Raw genomic sequence first — 18,642 nt, forward strand, 5'->3', positions numbered from 1 at the left:
GAACTGGGGTGAGGGTGAGGGCGGGGGCAGGGAGGAAGGAAATTCCTCCACCCCACGCTGCCTCCCAGGGCTGTGGGTCAAATTCCAAAGACTGCCAGTTAAATTCCCTGTTCACTCCAGGGCTGGACGCTTTGTGAGGCAGGAAGGCCCAGGGCAGCCTGGGCAGGGGCTGCCGGGGTCTCAGGCGGGGCGGCGGGGGGCGGCTTTCCTTCTGCCAGCTGCGAGACAGGGACCCCTTGTGAGGGGGCGAGTGTTAAGCCACCTGCAGAGGAGGTGAGGCCAGCGGCAGGGCCGGGGTGCAGAGGCCCCGGCCGGGCTCCAGGGCTTCGGGCTCTCAGCTGGGGAGGGGCCCTGAAGTTCTAGCTGGGGCGGTCAGGGCCTGCTTCATGGGTGTGTCCCTGTGCGTCAGCCCGAACCCTCTGTGTAGCTTAATGTTCTACTGACATCTACTAAGGGGCCTCCCGTTTTCCTGCTGCCGGTTGTGTCTGGTGCTCGGGGTGACCAGGTGCACACTCCCTCCTGCCACCCCCCACCTCCAGGATAGGCCAGAGACCTGGCACCTGGCCAACAGCCCCTCCTCCCCTCCCCAGGCCTTGCAAGTGTGGGGGGAGGGGGAAGCTGGGAGCCGGCTGGCAGCCGGGCCACCGCTGCTGACCTGGACAGTGGCAGGGGTCTCCGCGGGGGTTGGGCAGGTAAGGGTGGGACAGAACCTGGTGGGAGTTGGGGTTCAGGCTGGAGTCAGCGCTGGCTTCCTCCTGGCTCCACTTCCTGCTGCGGCCGGCGGTGTGGGCCCTGCACATTAATGTTCTCTGGGCCTCAGTTTCCCCTTCTGTAAATGGTACTGAAATATCCCTGCCTCTGTGGGTTGTATGAACTCAGACATGGTGGCCCGGCCTTGGGGCTTCTGACGCACTTGGCACCTAGTCGGGGGCCTCATTCAGTCGGCCCTGCCCGGCCCGGGGCCCCTTCAGCTGGCTCCCTGCTCACAGCCTCACGCTGGGAAGTTCCAAGGCCCAGGCTCTGCTGGCCTTCATGGGATTTGGACTTGGCCTCCACCTGGGAAGTGGCTTCTTCTTCCTCCAAAGGCTGGCCCAGCCCTGGGGCCCAGGACACAGAGGCTCCTGTTTGCTGGCCCTACCCCTGTGTGGGGCGTTCACTGTTGAATTGGCCCACACAGATCCCGTGTCTTTGTGGGGTGGTGACCTCCCAGGAGTGAGCCACCAGCCACTTCCTCCAGACAGGAGAAGATGACCCCTGGTGGGTCTGGTGGCTACTTCAGGGTCTGCTGAAAGCTCTGGTGACCATGACCATGACCATGAAACTGAGGACCCCGCTCCTTTGCCACTGCGGGCCCTGCGGCTGCCAGAAGGTAAGTGGGGGTGGGACCCTGCGCGCAGGTGCAGGGCGCTCTGAGGGCTCTGCTTCCCTGGCCTCTCTGGCTGGGGACACCCCCCCCCAACTCCGGAGCCCAGAGGGGACGCCAGGTAGCTTCAGCCAGAGGGGTCCCCAGGAACCCCTTCCTCAGAAGCCTGGCACTGCGGCCTTGTGCGCCAGGTCTTGGGGACAGGTGTGGGGCAGCTCCTGGCGGACGCCACATTGCCAGCTACACCTCCCGAGAGGGGGAGAGGGAGGCGGGAGTGCCCAGCCTGGCCCTGCCCTGGCCTTGAGCGCTTGGGTGTGCTTCCTGTAAATTGAAGCTGGGGCAGCAGGTTGGGGACGTTTGCTAAGGGGCAAGGAGGTGGAGCGGACGGAATGGCCCCCGAGCACCTGTTGCAGGTGACGTCTCCAAGGACTCCAGAGGTGCTCTGTGCGGGAGCCGCGGTCAATGCACAACGTTCCCTTTTCTCTCCTCCTTGTGATCAGCACTGCAGGGCTCCTTACTGCTCCTGGGGCCTGGAAACACAGCGGGTGGCAGTGAGCCCGGCCCAGGGGCATGGTGGCCCGTGTGGCCCCTCGCACTTCCAGGGTCTGGGTCACTGGCCTGGGTTAGTGAGAAGGGATGGGCCCCAGATGTTCCTACCCTGGTGCAGCCGCCGGTTCCCCGGAGGGCTGGGGGGCCAGGATCTCCCCTTCGCTGAAGTCAAATTCCTCAGGCTTCCCCACCCTCTGGGTGTCCGTTCTGGGGTGGGCCCGCTGGGGCTGGGGAAGGGAATGGAGGTGGAGAGGTAGCCGCCAGCAGAGACCAGCAGAGACCGGAAGCCTGGAGTCTGTCCTTTGCAGCGCCTCCTTCCGCGCCTGATAGGCTGTGCTTCTCAGCTGGAGGCTGGGGTTGGGGGCAGGGGGTGGGGTTGATTATTTTATTCTTTTTTTTTTTTTTTTGAAAGATTTATTTGAGAGGCAGAGTTAACAGAGAGAGGAGGAGGGAAGGTGGGAGAGAGAGAGTGAGACCTCTCCTATCTGCTGGTTCACTCCCCAAATGGCTGCAGTGGCCCAGGGCTGGGCCAGGCAGGAGCCAGGAGCTTCTTCCGGGTCTCCCACATGGGTGCAGGGGCCCAAGCACTTGGGCCATCGTCCTCTGCTTTCCCAGACCATCAGCAGGGAGCTGGATCAGACGTGGAGAAGTCGGGACTTGAATCTGTGTCCATGTGGGAGACACAGCTTAACTCACTGTGCCAGAACTCCGGCCCCCTGGTTACTTTTTGTTTTAATTAAAGACAAAGTGTTATCTACTTACCAAATTAGTACAACATAAACCACCTGGCGTTTACGAAGCAAGAAGTGAGAGTCACGTCGACTCCTCCCCAGCCCCTCTCCACCCTGCACACTTCCAAATGTGCCTTGGTGCTTGCGGGGGGTCGTGTGCCCTAAGGACAGCAGCCAAGAACGCACCGCACCTCCTGCCCGGGCCCCTGCAGCCGGCTTGCATCATGGACGTGCACCCTCTGATGTTCGCACAGCAACGAAATGGCTTAGCGAGCACGTCCCAGTCGATCCCCCTTCTTAAGCTGTGTGCCCTTGTATTGGGAAAAAAAAAAAGGCAAAAAAAAAAAAAAGAGTCTATACGCCCTTTGTTCTTGGAAACTAGAAACACTTTAAAATGTAATGACATTGCATGGCCATTATCTTAACATTTGGGGGAAATACAGACAAATCAAAAGCCAAAGAGCATCCCCAAATTTCATCCTTCCACTATTAACACTCTGTAGGCAAAAGCTCTCACGATTCATTTGTCTCATCTATCTACTCTTGTGCACCTTTCTCTCCTTAAATATTTACCTACTTTATTAGAGAGGTGCCGGTGCCCGGAGGGGATGAGGGCGCTGTAGGTGGAGGCTTAGCTTACTGCGCCACAGCGCTGGCCCCAGCACAGGTGTCTTCGCCAGAGTCTTAGGTGCCTGGATCCAATGGCCACCTCTTGCTCGTTTCTTTGTAAACACTGAGATGCACACCAGGACGGCCAGGCCACGCTTGTTAGTTTCAAAGCACAGTGCTATGGCCAGGACCTGCGGCCAGACAGTTACTGTAACGTGCACCGTGCCTGTTCCTCCCCCAGGAACCTACTGTGCTTCTGACATTTGCTTTTAAAACTTTAATCACCGTGCTAGGGCAGGGCTCTCTCCTGGCTGCCACGTGAAAACAGTATCCAGTCGTGCCCTCAGCATCCAAGGGACCCACATCCAGGGATTCAAACACCCGGGGGTTGAAAATAGCTGGGAAAAAATTGCTTTTGTACTACTCATGGACAGACTCTTTTCTTGTCATTATTGCCTAATATAGTACAACTATTTATGTAGCGTTTATATTGTATTAGCTATTAAGTAACCTAGAGATGCCTTAAACTATGTAGAAAGGCGTGCATAAATCATGTGCAAATGCTAAAACATTTTTAAAAAAAGATTTACTTATTTATTTGAAAGGCAGAGTTAGAGAGAGAGAGAGGGAGAGACAGAATCTTCCATCCTCTGGGTCACTCCCCAGATGACAGCAACGGCCACACCTGGGCCGATCTGAAAGGAGCTAGGAGCTTCTTCCGGGTCTCTCATGTAGGTGCAGGGGCCCAGGGACTTGGGCCATCCTCCACTGCTTTCCCAGGTGCATTAATAGGGAGCTGGATCGGAAGAGGAGCAGCCGGGACCCGAACTAGCACCCATACGGGATGCCGGCAGTGCAGGCAGTTTACCTGCTATGCCACAGCGCTGGCCCCTATGCTGAGCCATTTTATAGGAGGACTGGAGCGTCCCTGGATTTGTGAATCTGCAGGGGATGCTGGCACCAATCCCCTGTGGACGCTGAGGGACGATGGCATTACGTAGTCTTCATTCCTGGCGGTGCTAAGATTCACCTGCATACTTGTAGCTCACTCCTTTTCCCCTGCTACATAGTATTCCATCGTGCAAATGTCCCCTACTGTCAACATGATGGCTCTGCGCGTTGTGTCCAGCTTTGTATTATTTCTTGCAATGCCACTTTGCTGTGTACCTCAGTGAGAATTTTTCCAGGGTTCATCTGCACTTAGAAGGCAAATGTTTACCGTGTTGGTTTCCAAAGCGACTATACAAGATGCAGGTGTGTAACCTGCCTCCTACCTGCGTGTCCTTAATATCCTGTGCACCTGTTGCTGCCAGGGCCTGTGGATGACCGTGTCCCTCATTTCAGCACTCACGATGATGAGTTGTGCCTTTGTTCCTTTAACCGTTGTGTCCTCGCAATGTATACTCAGATGTTTTTCCCCATCGCGTCAAATGATGTTATGGATACCCAGGTAATCATAAGAAGTGACTTTTCAAAATAAGTATTACTTTCTTTTTATTTGAAAAGCAGACAGACAGAGGTAGACAGAGCCCACAACAGCCAGGGCTGGGCCGGGCCAAAGCCAGGTCTCCCAGGTGAGTGACAGGGACCAGAAATACCTGAACGCCTGCTGCCGCCCAGGGTGTGCGTTACTGGGAGCTGGGTTGGAAGAGGAGCCAGGTGTGAAACCAGGCACTCTGATACGCGATGTGGGCGTCCGGAGCACTTTACTCTTTTTAAAGATTAATTTTATTTATTTAAAAGGCAGAGTTACAGAGAGGGGAGATATTGTCGGTTCATTGGTTCATTTCCCAAGTGGCCCCAACAGCAGAGGCTGGGCCACGCGGTGGTCTCCCGCGTGGGTCCAGGGGTCCAGGCACTGGAACATCGCTGCGCCTCCCCAGGCCATTAGCAGGGAGCTGGATGGGAAGCGGAGCAGCCGGGACTCCACCGGCGCCCGTAGGGGAGGCCGGCGTCCCAGGCGGCGAGGGCAAGGCCGACCCCAGGAGGTGACATTTCTAGTCCTGGGGCGCCCTGGGAGTTTCCTTCCCCGCTCTCCCGAGGCAGGGGAGCGCCAGGGCCGCGCCCCCGCGGGTGCACCCGAGTTAGCTCCCCGGCGCAGCGAGCGCCGCGCGCGTGTGCTTCGGGACTCGGCTTTCCCACCTGGGGTCGCGGTGACAGCCGGGCGACACGGTGGGCCTGGCCCGCACTCCCAGGCTCCCAACGGCTTCTGCTGTTTTCGTGGTCACCACGGCGGCCCCCGGGCGCCACCGATGAGCTCTGACGGCCTCAGGACCCGGGTCCCTCGCCCCTCGCCCACCCCCGCGGCGCCGCCCGGAGGCGGAGCCACCTGCGGCCTCCAGGCTCCGCCCGCCTCGCAGGCCCGCGCCCGGGCTGCGAACGGCGGCTCTAGGACCCGGCGGCCCGGGGCTGCGGCGGGGCCTGGGCGGCCGGAGGAGCGCGGACCCCGGCTCTCGGCTCCCGGCGCCATGTGAGGGGGCTCGGGGGCCGCGGGGGCCCGGCGCTCCCCGGCGGAGGTGAGCGGGGGCCGCGCGGGCGCGGGGGCGGCCGGCGGGGAGGCGGCTGCGGGGGCCGGGGAGGGGGCATCGCAGGCCGCTAGGCAGGGGAATGGATGCGGGGGCCCCGGGACCCCGGGACGCACTCCCCACCCTGGGTAACCACGCCCAGAGACCCCGGCCCTCGCGGCTTCGCGGGACCTCGCGCCGCGGCTGCCGGGCTGGGGCTCCCGGCCCCTGCCCGGGCGCTGCTCACTTCGGGCCCCCCGGAGTGCTCGAGTTGGGAAGGGGTCGGCGCGAGTGGGTACAGGGGCGAGCCCGTCCCGGGTGGATCCCCGACTCGGTGCTGCCATCCTCTCCCAAGGAGCAGCCCCCTCCCCCTCCCCGAAGTCCCCTCTCCCACGCGGCTGCTGGGGGCGCCGGGGCCCCAGGGGCAGACAGAGCGGGGCGCGGACCCCCGTGGCTCAGGGCGCAGCCCCCGTGCACGTCCAGCCAGGGTCTGAGTGCGCGCCCCGGGGCCAGCGCCCCTGGCTGCCGCCTCCCAGCCCGAGCGAGCGGCTTTGCCACGGGCTTGCGCGGCGCGCCGGGCCGGCTGCTGGACACGCACACGGCGGCCTCGGGCCCGCGCCGGCGGAAGACGAGAGGCGCCGCGCCGCGCAGCTCCCTGTAAACACGCTCCCTAGAGCCCGCTGGGCCGCCTGCACGGCGCTGCGCCTGCGACGTGGTCTGCTCATCTGTGAAATGGGCCTAGGAGCTGCGCCCGTGCAGGAGGAATCGGACACGCGTTCCCCGATGTTGGGGGAAGTGGCCGGGCGGGGTCCGGGGAGGAAGCTGGTGGAGGCCAGGCCTTGAACGGCCAGTGAGCAGCCGCCGGACTGATGGCCGCTGATCTCCACGAAGCCCTTCCAGCCTAGCGCGCCCCTTGCCACGTCCGCCTGCATCCAACCACCCCGAGAGTCACTTTCTCTTATTATTCCCACTTCACAGATGAGGACACTGAGGCTCAGAGAGGTCACATGGCTTGCTCGAGGCCCCCCAGCCAGTAAGTGGTGGAACCGGATTCGCACTGGCGCCTGACACGCTGTCCTGACCACCGTGGCCTTCGGAGGGCAGGATTGTGATGGGCTGACCAGGGGGACGGTGGTCCTGGCTGAGGGCTCTGCTTGGGCCAAGGTGGGAAAGCGGGGCCCGGGGGGCGTCGGCAGGGAAGGGCAGTAGCTGCAGGAGGCTGCCCCCGGGCAGTGTCCCCGGAGCCCGGAGCCCGGAGGCGGCGAGGCTGATGGGGCAGCCCCCGGACCCTGGCCCACGAGTCCACGAAGGAGCGGCCCCTCCCTTCTGATGAGCCTCAGTTTCCCCGTCTGTCCGGCGGGGGCTGGACCGTGGGCGTCGGAGCCTCCCTGGGAAGGGCCGGGGAGAAACCCGAAGCCGGCCGAGTGCGGGGGCGGGGTTAGCGGCGGGCGGGGCCCTGACCGCCAATCAGGAGCGGGGGTGGGGGCACCGCCTTTGGCCGAGGTTGGGACTATTCCCGGTGGCTGCGTGGGAGTAAACAGCAGCTAGAGCAGGGGGCGGGGACCCCGGAGCGGGGCCGGCCGGGAAGCCCCCTTGCAAGCTCCCTCGCCGACTCATGGCCGGAAGTAGTCTGGGTACGGTGCTTACGCCCTTTTCACAGGTGGACAGGTTGAGGTCTGGGTCCCGCGGCGGTGGGAGCGCTTGGACAGCGGGGCTCAGGGCTGGGGTGGTGCCGGGCAGGCGGGGCCGGAAGGAAGGCTGCCTAGGGCTTTGCTGACGGCCACTTGGCCCATGGCGAGTCTGAGCGCTGGCTGAGATTTCCAGGCTGGGACCAGACCTGGCCCGGTGCCGTTAGCCCCCAAGACCTTCCTTGCTAATGGAGTGAGTAATTCCGTGCCGCGCCTGCCCCCGCGATCTCCGTGACGGGGGATGTGGACTGTGGCACCTGGGAGCTCTGAGCCTGCCGGAGGGTAGGCCAGGGTGCAGGAAGGAGGGTGTCCCGGGCGTGCCCAGGACCTGGGAGGGAAGGGGAGCAGAGGAGGTCAGGGCCCTCCTGGGAGCAGGCTGTGCGTGGGGCTCCTGCCGAGTGCGGCCAGCTCTAGGCCTGCCTGGGTGCTGGCGAGCCGCCGGTGAGGGCAGGCCGAGGCCACTACCGGGCTCTGTGACTTCAGGGAGTTCTCGCCCTTTCTGTGTCTGTCTGCACAGTGCTTCCGGCCCTGAGCCTTCAGTTCTGGGTGCAGAGAGCAGGCGGGGAGGGGGGGTGAAGCCTTTGACCAGCCAGACCCAGGGGAAGGTGGCTGGGCCGTAACCCTTTCTGGTGGCTTGCAGGTGTGACCCCACTTCCCTGCCCCCCGGGCCGCCTGTGGGACGCTGGCCCCTACCCCTCAGCAGACGCCGGCGAGAGATGAGTAGCAACAAAGTAAGTCCCCTGGATTCCTCAGGCTCGCCTCCTTTTTAAAGATTGATTGATTGATTTGAAAGGCAGAGAGAGAGAGAGAGAGAGAGAGAGAGAGAGAGAGAGGTCTTCTATCTGCTGGTTCACTCCCCAGATGGCTGCAACGGCCGGGGCTGGGCCAGGCTGAAGCCAGGAGCCAGGAGCTTCTTCCGGGTCTCCCACGTGGGTGCAGGGGCCCAAGGACTTGGGCCATCTGCTGCTGCTTTCCCAGGCCATAGCAGAGAGCTGGATCCGAGTGGAGCAGCCGGGACTCTGAATCGGCGCCCATAGGGGACGCCCGTGTCACAGGCGGCTTCCCCGCCGTGCCCCGTGCTGGCCCCAGCCCCGTTTCTTAGTCTCGTTTTCCTCTGACGAGGAGCAGCTGATGTCTGGGAGGCCTGCGCGTGAGCCCTGCTTTGGCCTCTGATCTGTTGAGTGGCTCTGGGCAAGCTCAGGGTCGATCTGACAGGGGCGACTGTGATGCAGGACCGGCTGGGGAGGTGGGGGCGGGGCCGGAGGTCAGAGTCAAAGCTGACCGAGGGGAGCACCCCCTCATCCGTGCATTCGTGCTGACCCCGCACACCTCTGTGCTGGAGCTGCCGCGGCCTTGGCTGAGCGGGACATTTCGGGGATGGGGGTAGGCTGGTTGTATTCATTGGGCTCTAATCCGGAGAGAGAGCCCATGACAATGTAAACAGGGAAGTGCAGTGGCCGATGTGCTGGGCTGCAGGGGGTTAGAACTCAGGGTTCCGCCCTGCCTTCGAGGCTTCACTTGCTAGGTTCCGCCTTTGTAACGTGAGGAAGCCACAGGCATGCTGTAGAAATGGTTCTTCCAGTTGTGCACGTCTGTCCAGCAGGAGGTGTGACTGCGCCCTGGCCTGCTGGGAGCCGGCCGGCACTGCAGGGCACCGCGTGCCTAGGCTGCACTGCTTGGTCAGCTCTGGGTTTTCAGTGCCTTTCCCACTTGGACACGTTCGCCTTCCGACGGTGTCACGGTGTGAGCGGGATATGGCTCCCCAGACTCGCCCCCGAGTTGTGCGTTCACGTTAACGGGTTAATGGCTGGTGGCTTGGCAGTGTCTGCAGTGGGGCCCGCAGGAAGGGACGGGATTGGGTGAGGGTGTTGGGTGGAGCCCCAGGATAGAATCCCGGGGGCTTCCTAAGGAGAGGCCGCGTGGAAGGTAGTGGACAGGGTGTGCCCTGTGTCTCTCCCTCCAACCCACTGGGGCCTCCCGATCTTGGACCTTGAACCTCCAAATCCGTAGAGGGACTGACACAAGGCTGCACCAGCAGCCCAGGGCTTCCACGCGGGAATCACAGGTATAAGGAACATATCTCCCCCCACCACACACACACACACACACCCTACAGGCCTGACATCCAGGCCTTGGTGCTGCAGGTAGCTGAGTGGTCTGGGGGAGCTGTGGTCCTGCAGGGGCCAGTGGCCCTCAGCCGCAGGACACTGGAGCAGATGCCTGGGCTGGGGAAGTCATGGCTTTGAAAGGGGCTCCCCCTGGCCAGCCCACCAGAACCCAGACTGAAGCCTTTGCCCCTGCGGTGTCTCTCTAGCGCCCTCTACTGACTAAGATTAATATGCAACTGGCTGGCAAGGGAAAAGATTTAAAGTGCTCAGCTCTATTTGCACAGAGCAGGTGGGGTGAACTTGGAGCTTAGAGGGAACATGGGCGTCTGTTGGCATTTGTGGGCCATAGGATTCAGGACCCCTCCCCACCCGGAGACCCCAGAGTCTTCGGATGCTCAAGTGTCTTATTAGAAACGGCTTAGCGTTTGCGTGGCACCTGCTCCTATGCTCTCCTATCCTTGAAATCGTCTCCGGATTACTTAGAACACCTGAGGCAGTGGAGCTGCATGGGGCTGCTTGTTACGCTGTAGTGCTTAGGGGAGAGTGACAAGGAAAGTCCATCCGTGCTCAGCACAGACACAGGCGTCGTGGGCTTGACTGCCTTTTTGACCTGCGGTTGGGTGCATCCCCACAGACAGAGGGCTGACTATGCATTGAGGAGGCCAGGAGCGTTACTGCTGGGAAAGACCTGGCCCACCCGTCTCCAGGCGTCCGCTCACCTGCAGCTGGGGAGCAGCTTGCACCCGCCTCCAACCCAGCCCGGCAAACCCTCACTGAGATTCTGCCCAGCTCCCTGTCCTGGGATTTGGGGCACAGTGGGGTGCGAGGCTAGCCCAGGCCCAGTCCTCAGAGCTGGTGGTCTATCTGGGGGTTGGCAGTTTGAATGCAAGGTGACCAGTGCTGTGAGAAAGGGGGCTCAGGGGGGCTGGAGGGAGGCCTTCCTGGAGGAGGAAGCGCCTGCACTGGTATGGGAGGAAGAGTTAGCCGGGTGTGGTCGGCAGCTGGGCGCTCAGCAGCCTCTCCCGTCCGCAGGAGCAGCGGTCAGCAGTGTTCGTGGTCCTCTTTGCCCTCGTCACCATCCTCATCCTCTACAGCTCCAGCAGTGCCAATGAGGTCTTCCATTACGGCTCCCTGCGGGGTCGCAGCCACCGGCCTGTCAACTTCAAGAAGTGGGACATCGCCAATGCCTACATCCCTCTCCTTGGCAACAAGGTAGAGTGGCCCCTTGGGGAGCCCCGGGAGCTGCCCGGGGCTGGTGCCCCCCAGGGAGAGTGGATCTCTCTGTTCAGCCTCACTGTGCCTTCCTGCTCCCGCTCCACCCCCCTCTACTCCCCTCCTCCCGCTGACCCCAGGAGGCAAAGCCCTGGCCCCTTGCTTGCTGTGTGACCTTGCACAAGTGCCCTGCCCCCTCTGGGCCTCAGGTCTCTCCCAGGTCCCACCCTCCGTGTTCAAATTGGAAACCGGCTGCATGTTTCTACTGGTGTCCGTCTCTGCTGGGGAGACCAGGCGGGCTTGGGAGCAGGGCGCTGGGTGCTTAGCAACCCCACAGCAGGAAGAATGGTGGCTGTGCTTTGCCAGGGCCTGCGCTCCTTGGACACATCCCCTGAGGGCAGCTCCGTCATCTCCCTGGGGGAGAGAGCGTAACCGCGGCCCTGGCTCCAGAGAGGGGAGTTGCTTGTCCAAGGGACCCAGCCCCTGCTGACTGGCAGCTCAGAAGTCATCCCTGGGCGCTGTGGGTGCGCTGGCTGTAGTCCTGGGGTCCGCTCTGTGTGTCTGTGTGTCCCCATCCGAGGCTCTGGGCACTGCCGCATTGGGAAGGAGCCCCTTAGGAGTGTTTCCTTGAAGGAGGAATAAGACAGATCCTGGGATGAAATGGGACGGCTCGAGTGTGGGAATGGGGAAGGGAGGTGGCCGAGCCTGGCGGACAGGGCACCTGGGACCCAGGAGCTCAGGAAAGTGGGCAAGTTGTCAGTCGAGACACGTGAGACCTGTTGCTGCATCTTGGAAGAAGGGCTCATGGAAGGCTGCCTGGAGGAGGTGCCATTGGCAGAGAGAGAAAGAGAGGTCTTCCATCCGCTGGAAGACCTCCACTCCCCAGATGGCCACAGCAACCGGAGCTGCGCTGACCCGAAGCCGGGGGCCAGGAGCTTCTTCTGGGTCTCCCATGCGGGTGCAGGGGCCCAAGGACTTGGGCCATCTTCTACTGCTTTCCCAGGCTGTAGCAGAGAGCTGGATTGGAAGTGGAGCAGCCGGGACTCGAACTGGCGCCCATATGGGATGCCAGCACTGCAGGCGGTGGCTTTACCCGCTATGCCACAGCAGGCACCCCCCCTTTTTAAAATTTTTTATCTATTTGAGAGGATGAGAGCTACAGACACAGAGAGAGAGAGGTCTTCCATCTGCTGGTTCAATCCCTAAATGGCTGCAACAGCTGGAGCTGCGCCAATCTGGAGCCAGGAGCCAGGAGCTTCTTCCAGGTCTCCCATGCGGGTACAGGGGCCGAAGCACTTGGGCCATCCTCCACTGCCCTCCCGGGCCGTTAGCAGGGGGCTGGATCAGAAGTGGAGCAGCCGGGACTCGAACCGGCGCCCACATGGGATGCCGGTGCCGCCGGCTTCACCTACTACGCCACAGCGCCGGCCCCTCTCCCGGTTCCTTCATAACAAGGTGGAATCTTGTTTATGGGTGACGAGGAAATGTCACGGTGACCTCTTTGGGGAGTGGGGCTCTGTGGTCACCTGGACCTGGGGTTCAGATCTGGGCCCTACGCCCTTCCACCGCGACCTGGGGTTCAGATCTGGGCCCTATGCCCTTCCGCCGCGTGACCTGTTCTCCAGCGAGCGTCCTCTGGCTCTCAGCACCCTCCGCTCCCCCCCCCCGTACCCCCTCCCCCCCAAGCCTGGGCTCAGAGACACCCCCCCCCCCCCAGCGAAGCCCGTCTCGCGGTCGCCTTCCCAGCACCAGCCGCTCAGGGGCGCTGTCTGACCCCGCAGCTGGGCGCTTCCCCAGGCCAGGAGCAGGGTCTCCGCTCACTTTCGGTGTCCGGCAGCCGGCCGTTCGCCAGCTGGCTGGAAGTAGCTGCTGAGTGCTGAATGACTGGGCTCCACTTTCCCCTCTTTAAAATGGGCGCAGTCATTCTCGGCTCCCCGAGGCCTGGATTTGCGGAGCACCCCTCGCCTCTCGCCCCCCCAGACGCTGCCCTCCCGGTGCCACCAGTGTGTGATCGTCACCAGCTCCAGCCACCTGCTGGGCACCAAGCTGGGGCCCGAGATCGAGCGGGCCGAGTGCACCATCCGCATGAACGACGCGCCCACCACGGGCTACGCGGCCGACGTGGGCAACAAGACCACCTTCCGCGTGGTGGCGCACTCCAGCGTGTTCCGCGTGCTGCGCAGGCCCCAGGAGTTCGTCAACCGGACCCCGGAGACCGTGTTCATCTTCTGGGGGCCCCCGAGCAAGATGCAGAAGCCGCAGGGCAGCCTGGTGCGCGTGATCCAGCGGGCGGGCCTGGCCTTCCCCGGCCTGGAGGCCTATGCCGTCTCTCCCGGCCGCATGCAGCAGTTCGACGAGCTCTTCCGGGGTGAGACGGGCAAGGACAGGTACCGGCCGCCCGCGCGCCCCCGCGCGCGCCCACTCCCTGCCGCCCTCGGTCGGACTTCCTGGGGGCGCGGGCCTCTCCAGCGCTGCGTGGCCTCTCCTCCCGGCATGCTCTGCGCCCAGCGAACGGGGGCTCCCAGCATGCTCTGCGCCAGGGCTCAGAGTCACCCCCAGCCTCTGTCTCGTGCAGCTGCCCCTAGCGTCAGGTCTCGCGAGAGGTCTGGGCTCTTCCCAGCATGCCCTGCTCTAAGCACGGTTGCTCCCAGCATGCCCTGCTCCAGCTAATGTCCCTGAAACAGCTGGGCCAGCGCTGTCCGCTGTGAAGAAGCCACACCTGTAGGTTCGAGTTCTGTGGCAGCCACGGGTAGAACGTGACGAGAGAGAGGCCGGCGCTGCTGACTTACTGTATTTCTTTGACTCTGCCGCTGTGTTTTGTCCGCTTTGTCCCTAAATACCCAACATCTTCGGCGCTGCCCTAAAAGGCTGCGAAGCACCTGTGCGCCGCTGTTGGTCGCTGGTGCGCAGCTGCGGCTCCCGTGTGCACCCTGGCTCTGGCTCAGCTCCCTGTGTCTGGATTTCGGTCGAGCCTTTGAGGCTTTCTGTGCAGATAGTCATGCGTTAAATAGTCTCCCTTTTTAAAAAAAAAATTTTGTTGTTTATTTGAAAGGCAGAAACAGAGAGAAAGATCTTCTATCTGCCGGTTCACTCCCCAAATGGCTGCAATGGCTGGAGCCAGGAGCCGGGAGCTCCATCCGGGTCCCCCAGGTGGATGGGGGGGCCGAAGCACTTGGGCATCCTCCACTGTTTTCCCAGGTGCATTCGCAGGGAGCTGGGTTGGAAGAGGAGCATCCGGGACTCGAACCGGCGCCCTGAAATGGAGTGCTGGCCTCCCTGGAGGCAGCTTAACCTGTTGTGCCACAGCGCCGCCCGGATATCGCTGTTTATCAGACGTTTTTCTGTAGCAGTTAACAGGATCCTGTGGTTTTTCGCGGCTCACTAGGCTAATCCTCCGCCTGCGGCGCCGGCATCCCGGGTTCTAGTCCCGGTTGGGGCGCTGGTTCTGTGCTGGTTGCTCCTCTTCCAGGCCAGCTCTCTGCTGTGGCCAGGGAGTGCAGTGGAGGATGGCCCAAGTGCTTGGGCCCTGCACCCCATGGGAGACCAGGAGAAGCACCTGGCTCCTGGCTTCTGGCTTTGGGGCAGCACGGTGCGCCGGCCGAAGCAGCCATTGGGGGGTGAACCAATGGAAAAGGAAGACCTTTCTCTGTCTCTCTCTCTCTCTCACTGTCCACTCTGCCTGTCAAAAAAAAAAAAAAAAAAGAGTATTAATGGGTTCTAAAGAATATGATGGGTTGTATTGACTGAATACTGAATCAAAAATATTTGTGCCTCTGGAGTACCCCCTGGTGGTGGTGTGGTTCCTCCTGTCTTGCTGGCGGGGCCCTGCCAGTATTTGGCTGAGCCTTTGTGCCGGTGCTGGTCTTGGTAACGGGGTCACGCCGGCCTCTGAAAATGAACTGGGAAGGTTCCCCCCCACACCCCGTATATTTTCTTTCTTTCCTCCTTCCTCCCTTCTTTCTTCCCAGGTTTATTTATTTACCTGACAGGCAGTGTTACCAAGAGAGAGGAACAGAGAGATCATCCATCCGCTGGTTCACTCTCCCCAAGTGGCAGCAGCGGCTGGGGCTGGGCCAGGCTGAAGCCAGGAGCCAGGAGCTCCATCTGGGTCTCCGCCGTGGGTGCAGGGGTCCAAGCACTTGGGCCATCTTCTGCTGCTTTCCCAGGCGCAATAGCAGAGAGCTGGATCAGAAGTGGAGCAGCTGGGACTCGAACCGGGGCCCATATGGGATGCAGGTGCTGCAGGCGGCGGCCTCCCCCGCTGCGCCACGGCGCCGGCCCCCACCTCTTACATTCTCTAGAAGAGATTGGGTAGCTGTTCGGTAGGATTTGCCAATGAAGCTCTCTGGGCCTCCAGAGTTCTTTTCAGAAGGTTTAAACTCTGAGTAGTGTCGGGCTCTGCAGGCTGTTTCTCCATGGCCGAGCTTCGGTGTCTGTGGGTTTTGGGGTTAGAGTGTTTCATCTGAGTAGTCGAGTTTATGTGTGGAGTTGTGGAATTGTTTACTATGCATTTAGTGTCCAGGCCAAAGCCAGGAGCTTCATTCAGGTCTCCCACATGGGTGCAGGGGCCCCAGCACTTGGGCCACCTTCCCCTGCTCTCCCAGGTGCGTCAGCAGGGAGCTGGATGGGAAGTGGAGCAGCTGGGACTCAAATCCATGCCTATGTGCAATGCCAGTGTGGCAGGTGGCGACAACCCGCTATGCCACAGCGCCAGCCCCGGCCAAAATGTTTATTTTATTTTTTTTAAAAAAGTCAAAATAACCACCTCCCACCAAGTATGTGTCCCAGACTCAGTTCAGCATCTGCTCACTGTGAACTGTCCTCCGTGGCACAGTCTGTGTCGTCTTTTCCCGCGGTCTGAGACACCGCTGAGTGTCTTCTGCACGCAGTGGCGAGTGCTCGGCGGCCACACGCGGCCGTGGGCTGGGAAGCAGGTGCCAGCCTCACCCACGGTGCGGTCACAGCCGCACGGCCGGCTCCGTAGGAGTCCACTCTGCAGCCTGCTCCGCCGTCCCTGCCTGCCTGCCCGATCTGACCGGGGCACAGCATGGCCCGGCCTCTCTCTCCCCAGAGAGGATTCCCCGCTCTCCGGCTGGACAAGCACAGAGCCCCGGAGCGGGGCTGGGCAGGGCCCCCAGGGTGGGTGGGAAGGGTTCCGGGCGGCACCCTGGGCGCTCCTCCCTGCCTGCGCCCCCTCATCCTGCCCCCTCTCTGCCCCCAGGGAGAAGTCCCACTCATGGCTGAGCACCGGCTGGTTTACCATGGTGATAGCGGTGGAGCTGTGTGACCACGTGCACGTTTACGGCATGGTGCCCCCTGACTACTGCAGGTGAGCCCCGGGCCGGTGCCCCTTCAGGATGGGCCTGGAAACCTTGGCTGGGCAGGGGGTTGTGGCCTTGGAGGCCTCTGTGTGGATTTCAGACTGCTCTGCGGGGTACCACCCCCAGCTCCGCCAAGGCTTGTAGGTTTTTTTTTTCCTTTCTTGCTTTTTTTTTTTTTTTTAAGATTTATTTACATTTTTTGAAAGGCAAAGTTACAGAGTGGAAGAGGCAGAGAGAGGAAGCAAGGTTTTCCATCCAAGGGTTCACTCCCTAAATGGCCACAACTGCCAGAGCTGGAGCCAGGAGCTTCTTCTGGGTCTCCCACGCAGGTGCAGGGGCCCAAGACCTGGGCCGTCCTCCACTGCTTTCCCAGGCCACAGCAGGCCACAGCTGGATCAGAGGATGCGGCTTTACCGGCCCCCAAGCCTGTTCATGAGTGATGGGGCTTGTGACTGCTTGAGAAACTGACAGCACGGCGGCATTACTGTCTTCCTTCCTCCCTACATTGGCGGTCAGGCCAGGCGTAGGTCCTGCCGTCCGCCCCGCTCCCTAGATGAGGGAGACTGGGGGAGTACCCAAGGTCCGCAAACAGTAAGGAGTGGGCCAGGCTCCCACACCCCGCCACGCTCTGCCCTCTTGGAGAACGGAGGTCTCACTCCATTAAATCATACACAAGTCGCCAGTCCCACGCACACCCCTTACAGATGTGGGGAAGGGCGGGTCCCCGCGGCGCCCACCCTGCCTGACGCCCCCGTTTCTCCGCCCCAGCCAGCGGCCCCGCCTGCAGCGCATGCCCTACCACTACTACGAGCCCAAGGGGCCGGACGAGTGCGTCACCTACATCCAGAACGAACACAGCCGCAAGGGCAACCACCACCGCTTCATCACCGAGAAACGGGTCTTCTCGTCCTGGGCGCAGCTCTACGGCATCACCTTCTCCCACCCGGCCTGGGCCTAGGCCACGCCTGCCGGGGCCACGCCCCTCGGCCGCTGCTGGCCAATCCAGGCTGGCTGCAGCGTCTCCCAGCCAATCGGGGCCTCGATGAGGCTGTGGGGGTGTGGCCTCCAGCCAGTCGGCCCCGGGGGGTATCTCTTGGCCAATCAGGGATGTGGGATGTTTGGGTTAATCAGGGGTGTCAGGGTCTGAGCATAGTCAGGGTATTGGGGTGCTTCTGAGTCGATTTGAGGCGGACACAGCCTTTCCCATGAGGCCTTGGTTCAGAGCCCCAGGAATGGCCCCCAGGTCTCTTGGTTTGTGGCTGGGACACTGGGGGTCCTGTCCCAGGGAGCAGGGAGTTTTGTGTTGCCCCCTCAAGTGCCAGCAAACGGAGGGGTTGGAGGGGGCGGGGCCGCGGGCTCCCGGGAAGGGAGTGGCTTGTGGGGAGGCCCCAGGGCTCCGAGGCTGGCGTCCAGCTCCTGGCTCCTGTGTCCTGGGCTGTGGTGGATAAGCCCCTTCCCCGGGCAGCTTCTGCGGGCCGGAGACCCTCCTCCCCCACTGAGTCCCGCGGGTCCGTTTTCCCTGGGACCGGAGCCCCCAAGCCACTGCTGAGCCCCCAGTGGTGGCAGGGGGACCTGGGGTGCCTCTCCCCGCCTCCTTGAGGAATACTTTCAGGAATTTCTGTGTAAACTTCCCCAGGCTTGGGGGACTCCACAGGGAGGGGACAAACTTTAAAACAGTCTTCTGGGCCCCTCAGCCCAGCTGCCGAGAGCTTGGCTCTTAAAGGGCCAGGCCTCTCTTTTCCACCTGTCGGAGAAGCCTTTGGTTGAGACAGGGGGACCCTGACCAACTGGGGTTCCACGGGGTCTCCGTGTGAGGCTGACAGGGGCTTCCGAGGATCTCCCTGGCGCCAGGCCTGGGATGGCTCTAGGGAGCCAGGAGCTGCGTCCCTGGCTCCTGGCCCTAATCAGGCACTTTATTGACGCTGTTCGTTCTGTGGGCGGGCGGGCGCCCTGCTCTGCCAGAGCCTGGAAGGCCAGGGCTGGAAGCGGGTGCACAGGGGGCGCTGGGGGGCGGTGACTGCCCCATCTTGGTTTTGTAATGATTCCTACAGGAATAAACACGTCTGAGCTCCAGCGCTGGGTCCTGTGAGTCTGCAGCCAAGGGCCAAGCAGGACTGGGTGCTGCCCGGATGGAGCGCGGGCTCTCAGGAGGGGAGGGGGTGGAGGAGTGGGGTCCAGGGCCTGGGGGCCTGAAGAGTGGGCAGCGGACACGTCCGGGCAGGCCCCCAGGAGGGCGTGTGGCGGGCTGTGGGCTGGGCAGGGCCTGTGAGTGGGTGGGCTCCGCCGCTGCCTCTGGGCACAGGGCCTGTTTCCTGCAGGCTGGCACCAGGCAGGGGCTGTGCCTCTGAGTTTACAAGCTGTTTAGGCAGATAAGATGCCCTTGGGGACGAGGCCTAACAAAGGGTGACCGTGTCAGACAAGGGCAGGCGGCCGGCTGGGCTCTCCCAGGGCTGCCACAACTGGGAAGGAGAGCTGTCCGCTGGCACAGGGCCAGCCGTCGTGGCTGCCAGGGGCTGGGGGCAAGAACCACCTTGGCGTTTGCTGCTCAGTTCCCGGA

General features: G+C 62.2%; 1 protein-coding gene across 6 annotated transcripts; it reads left to right on the forward strand.

Annotated features, from left to right (window-relative positions):
* Window positions 1-331: 331 nt before the first annotated feature.
* Window positions 332-18,158, forward strand: ST6GALNAC6 (ST6 N-acetylgalactosaminide alpha-2,6-sialyltransferase 6). 6 transcript variants are annotated; one of them, XM_062207487.1, is made up of 7 exons: window positions 5,658-5,768; window positions 6,735-6,789; window positions 8,085-8,175; window positions 10,585-10,764; window positions 12,745-13,151; window positions 15,986-16,093; window positions 16,854-18,158. In XM_062207487.1, the coding sequence occupies exons 2-7, from the start codon at window positions 6,764-6,766 to the stop codon at window positions 17,041-17,043; spliced, it is 1,002 nt and encodes a 333-aa protein (XP_062063471.1). In that variant the 5' UTR covers window positions 5,658-5,768; window positions 6,735-6,763; the 3' UTR covers window positions 17,044-18,158. The 6 variants fall into 6 exon arrangements, with proteins under 6 accessions (XP_062063473.1, XP_062063477.1, XP_062063471.1 ...); XM_062207493.1 differs by lacking the exons at window positions 5,658-5,768; window positions 12,745-13,151 and adding an exon at window positions 1,301-1,369 and having other exon boundaries at window positions 16,854-16,940; XM_062207491.1 differs by lacking the exons at window positions 5,658-5,768; window positions 6,735-6,789 and adding an exon at window positions 6,809-6,920.
* Window positions 18,159-18,642: the final 484 nt, after the last annotated feature.

The sequence above is a fragment of the Lepus europaeus genome, chromosome 12 (assembly GCF_033115175.1).
Source record: "Lepus europaeus isolate LE1 chromosome 12, mLepTim1.pri, whole genome shotgun sequence".
Classification (NCBI taxonomy): Eukaryota; Metazoa; Chordata; class Mammalia; order Lagomorpha; family Leporidae; genus Lepus; species Lepus europaeus.

Excerpts from the sequence above, each read along its gene's own strand:
- ST6GALNAC6 (XM_062207487.1), top strand. The coding sequence starts at position 6,764 with ATGGCTTGCTCGAGGCCCCCCAGCCA. Across the intron at positions 6,790-8,084 it reads TGCTCGAGGCCCCCCAGCCA|GTGTGACCCCACTTCCCTGC; the intron begins GTAAGTGGTGGA and ends GGTGGCTTGCAG. Across the intron at positions 16,094-16,853 it reads GTGCCCCCTGACTACTGCAG|CCAGCGGCCCCGCCTGCAGC; the intron begins GTGAGCCCCGGG and ends TCTCCGCCCCAG.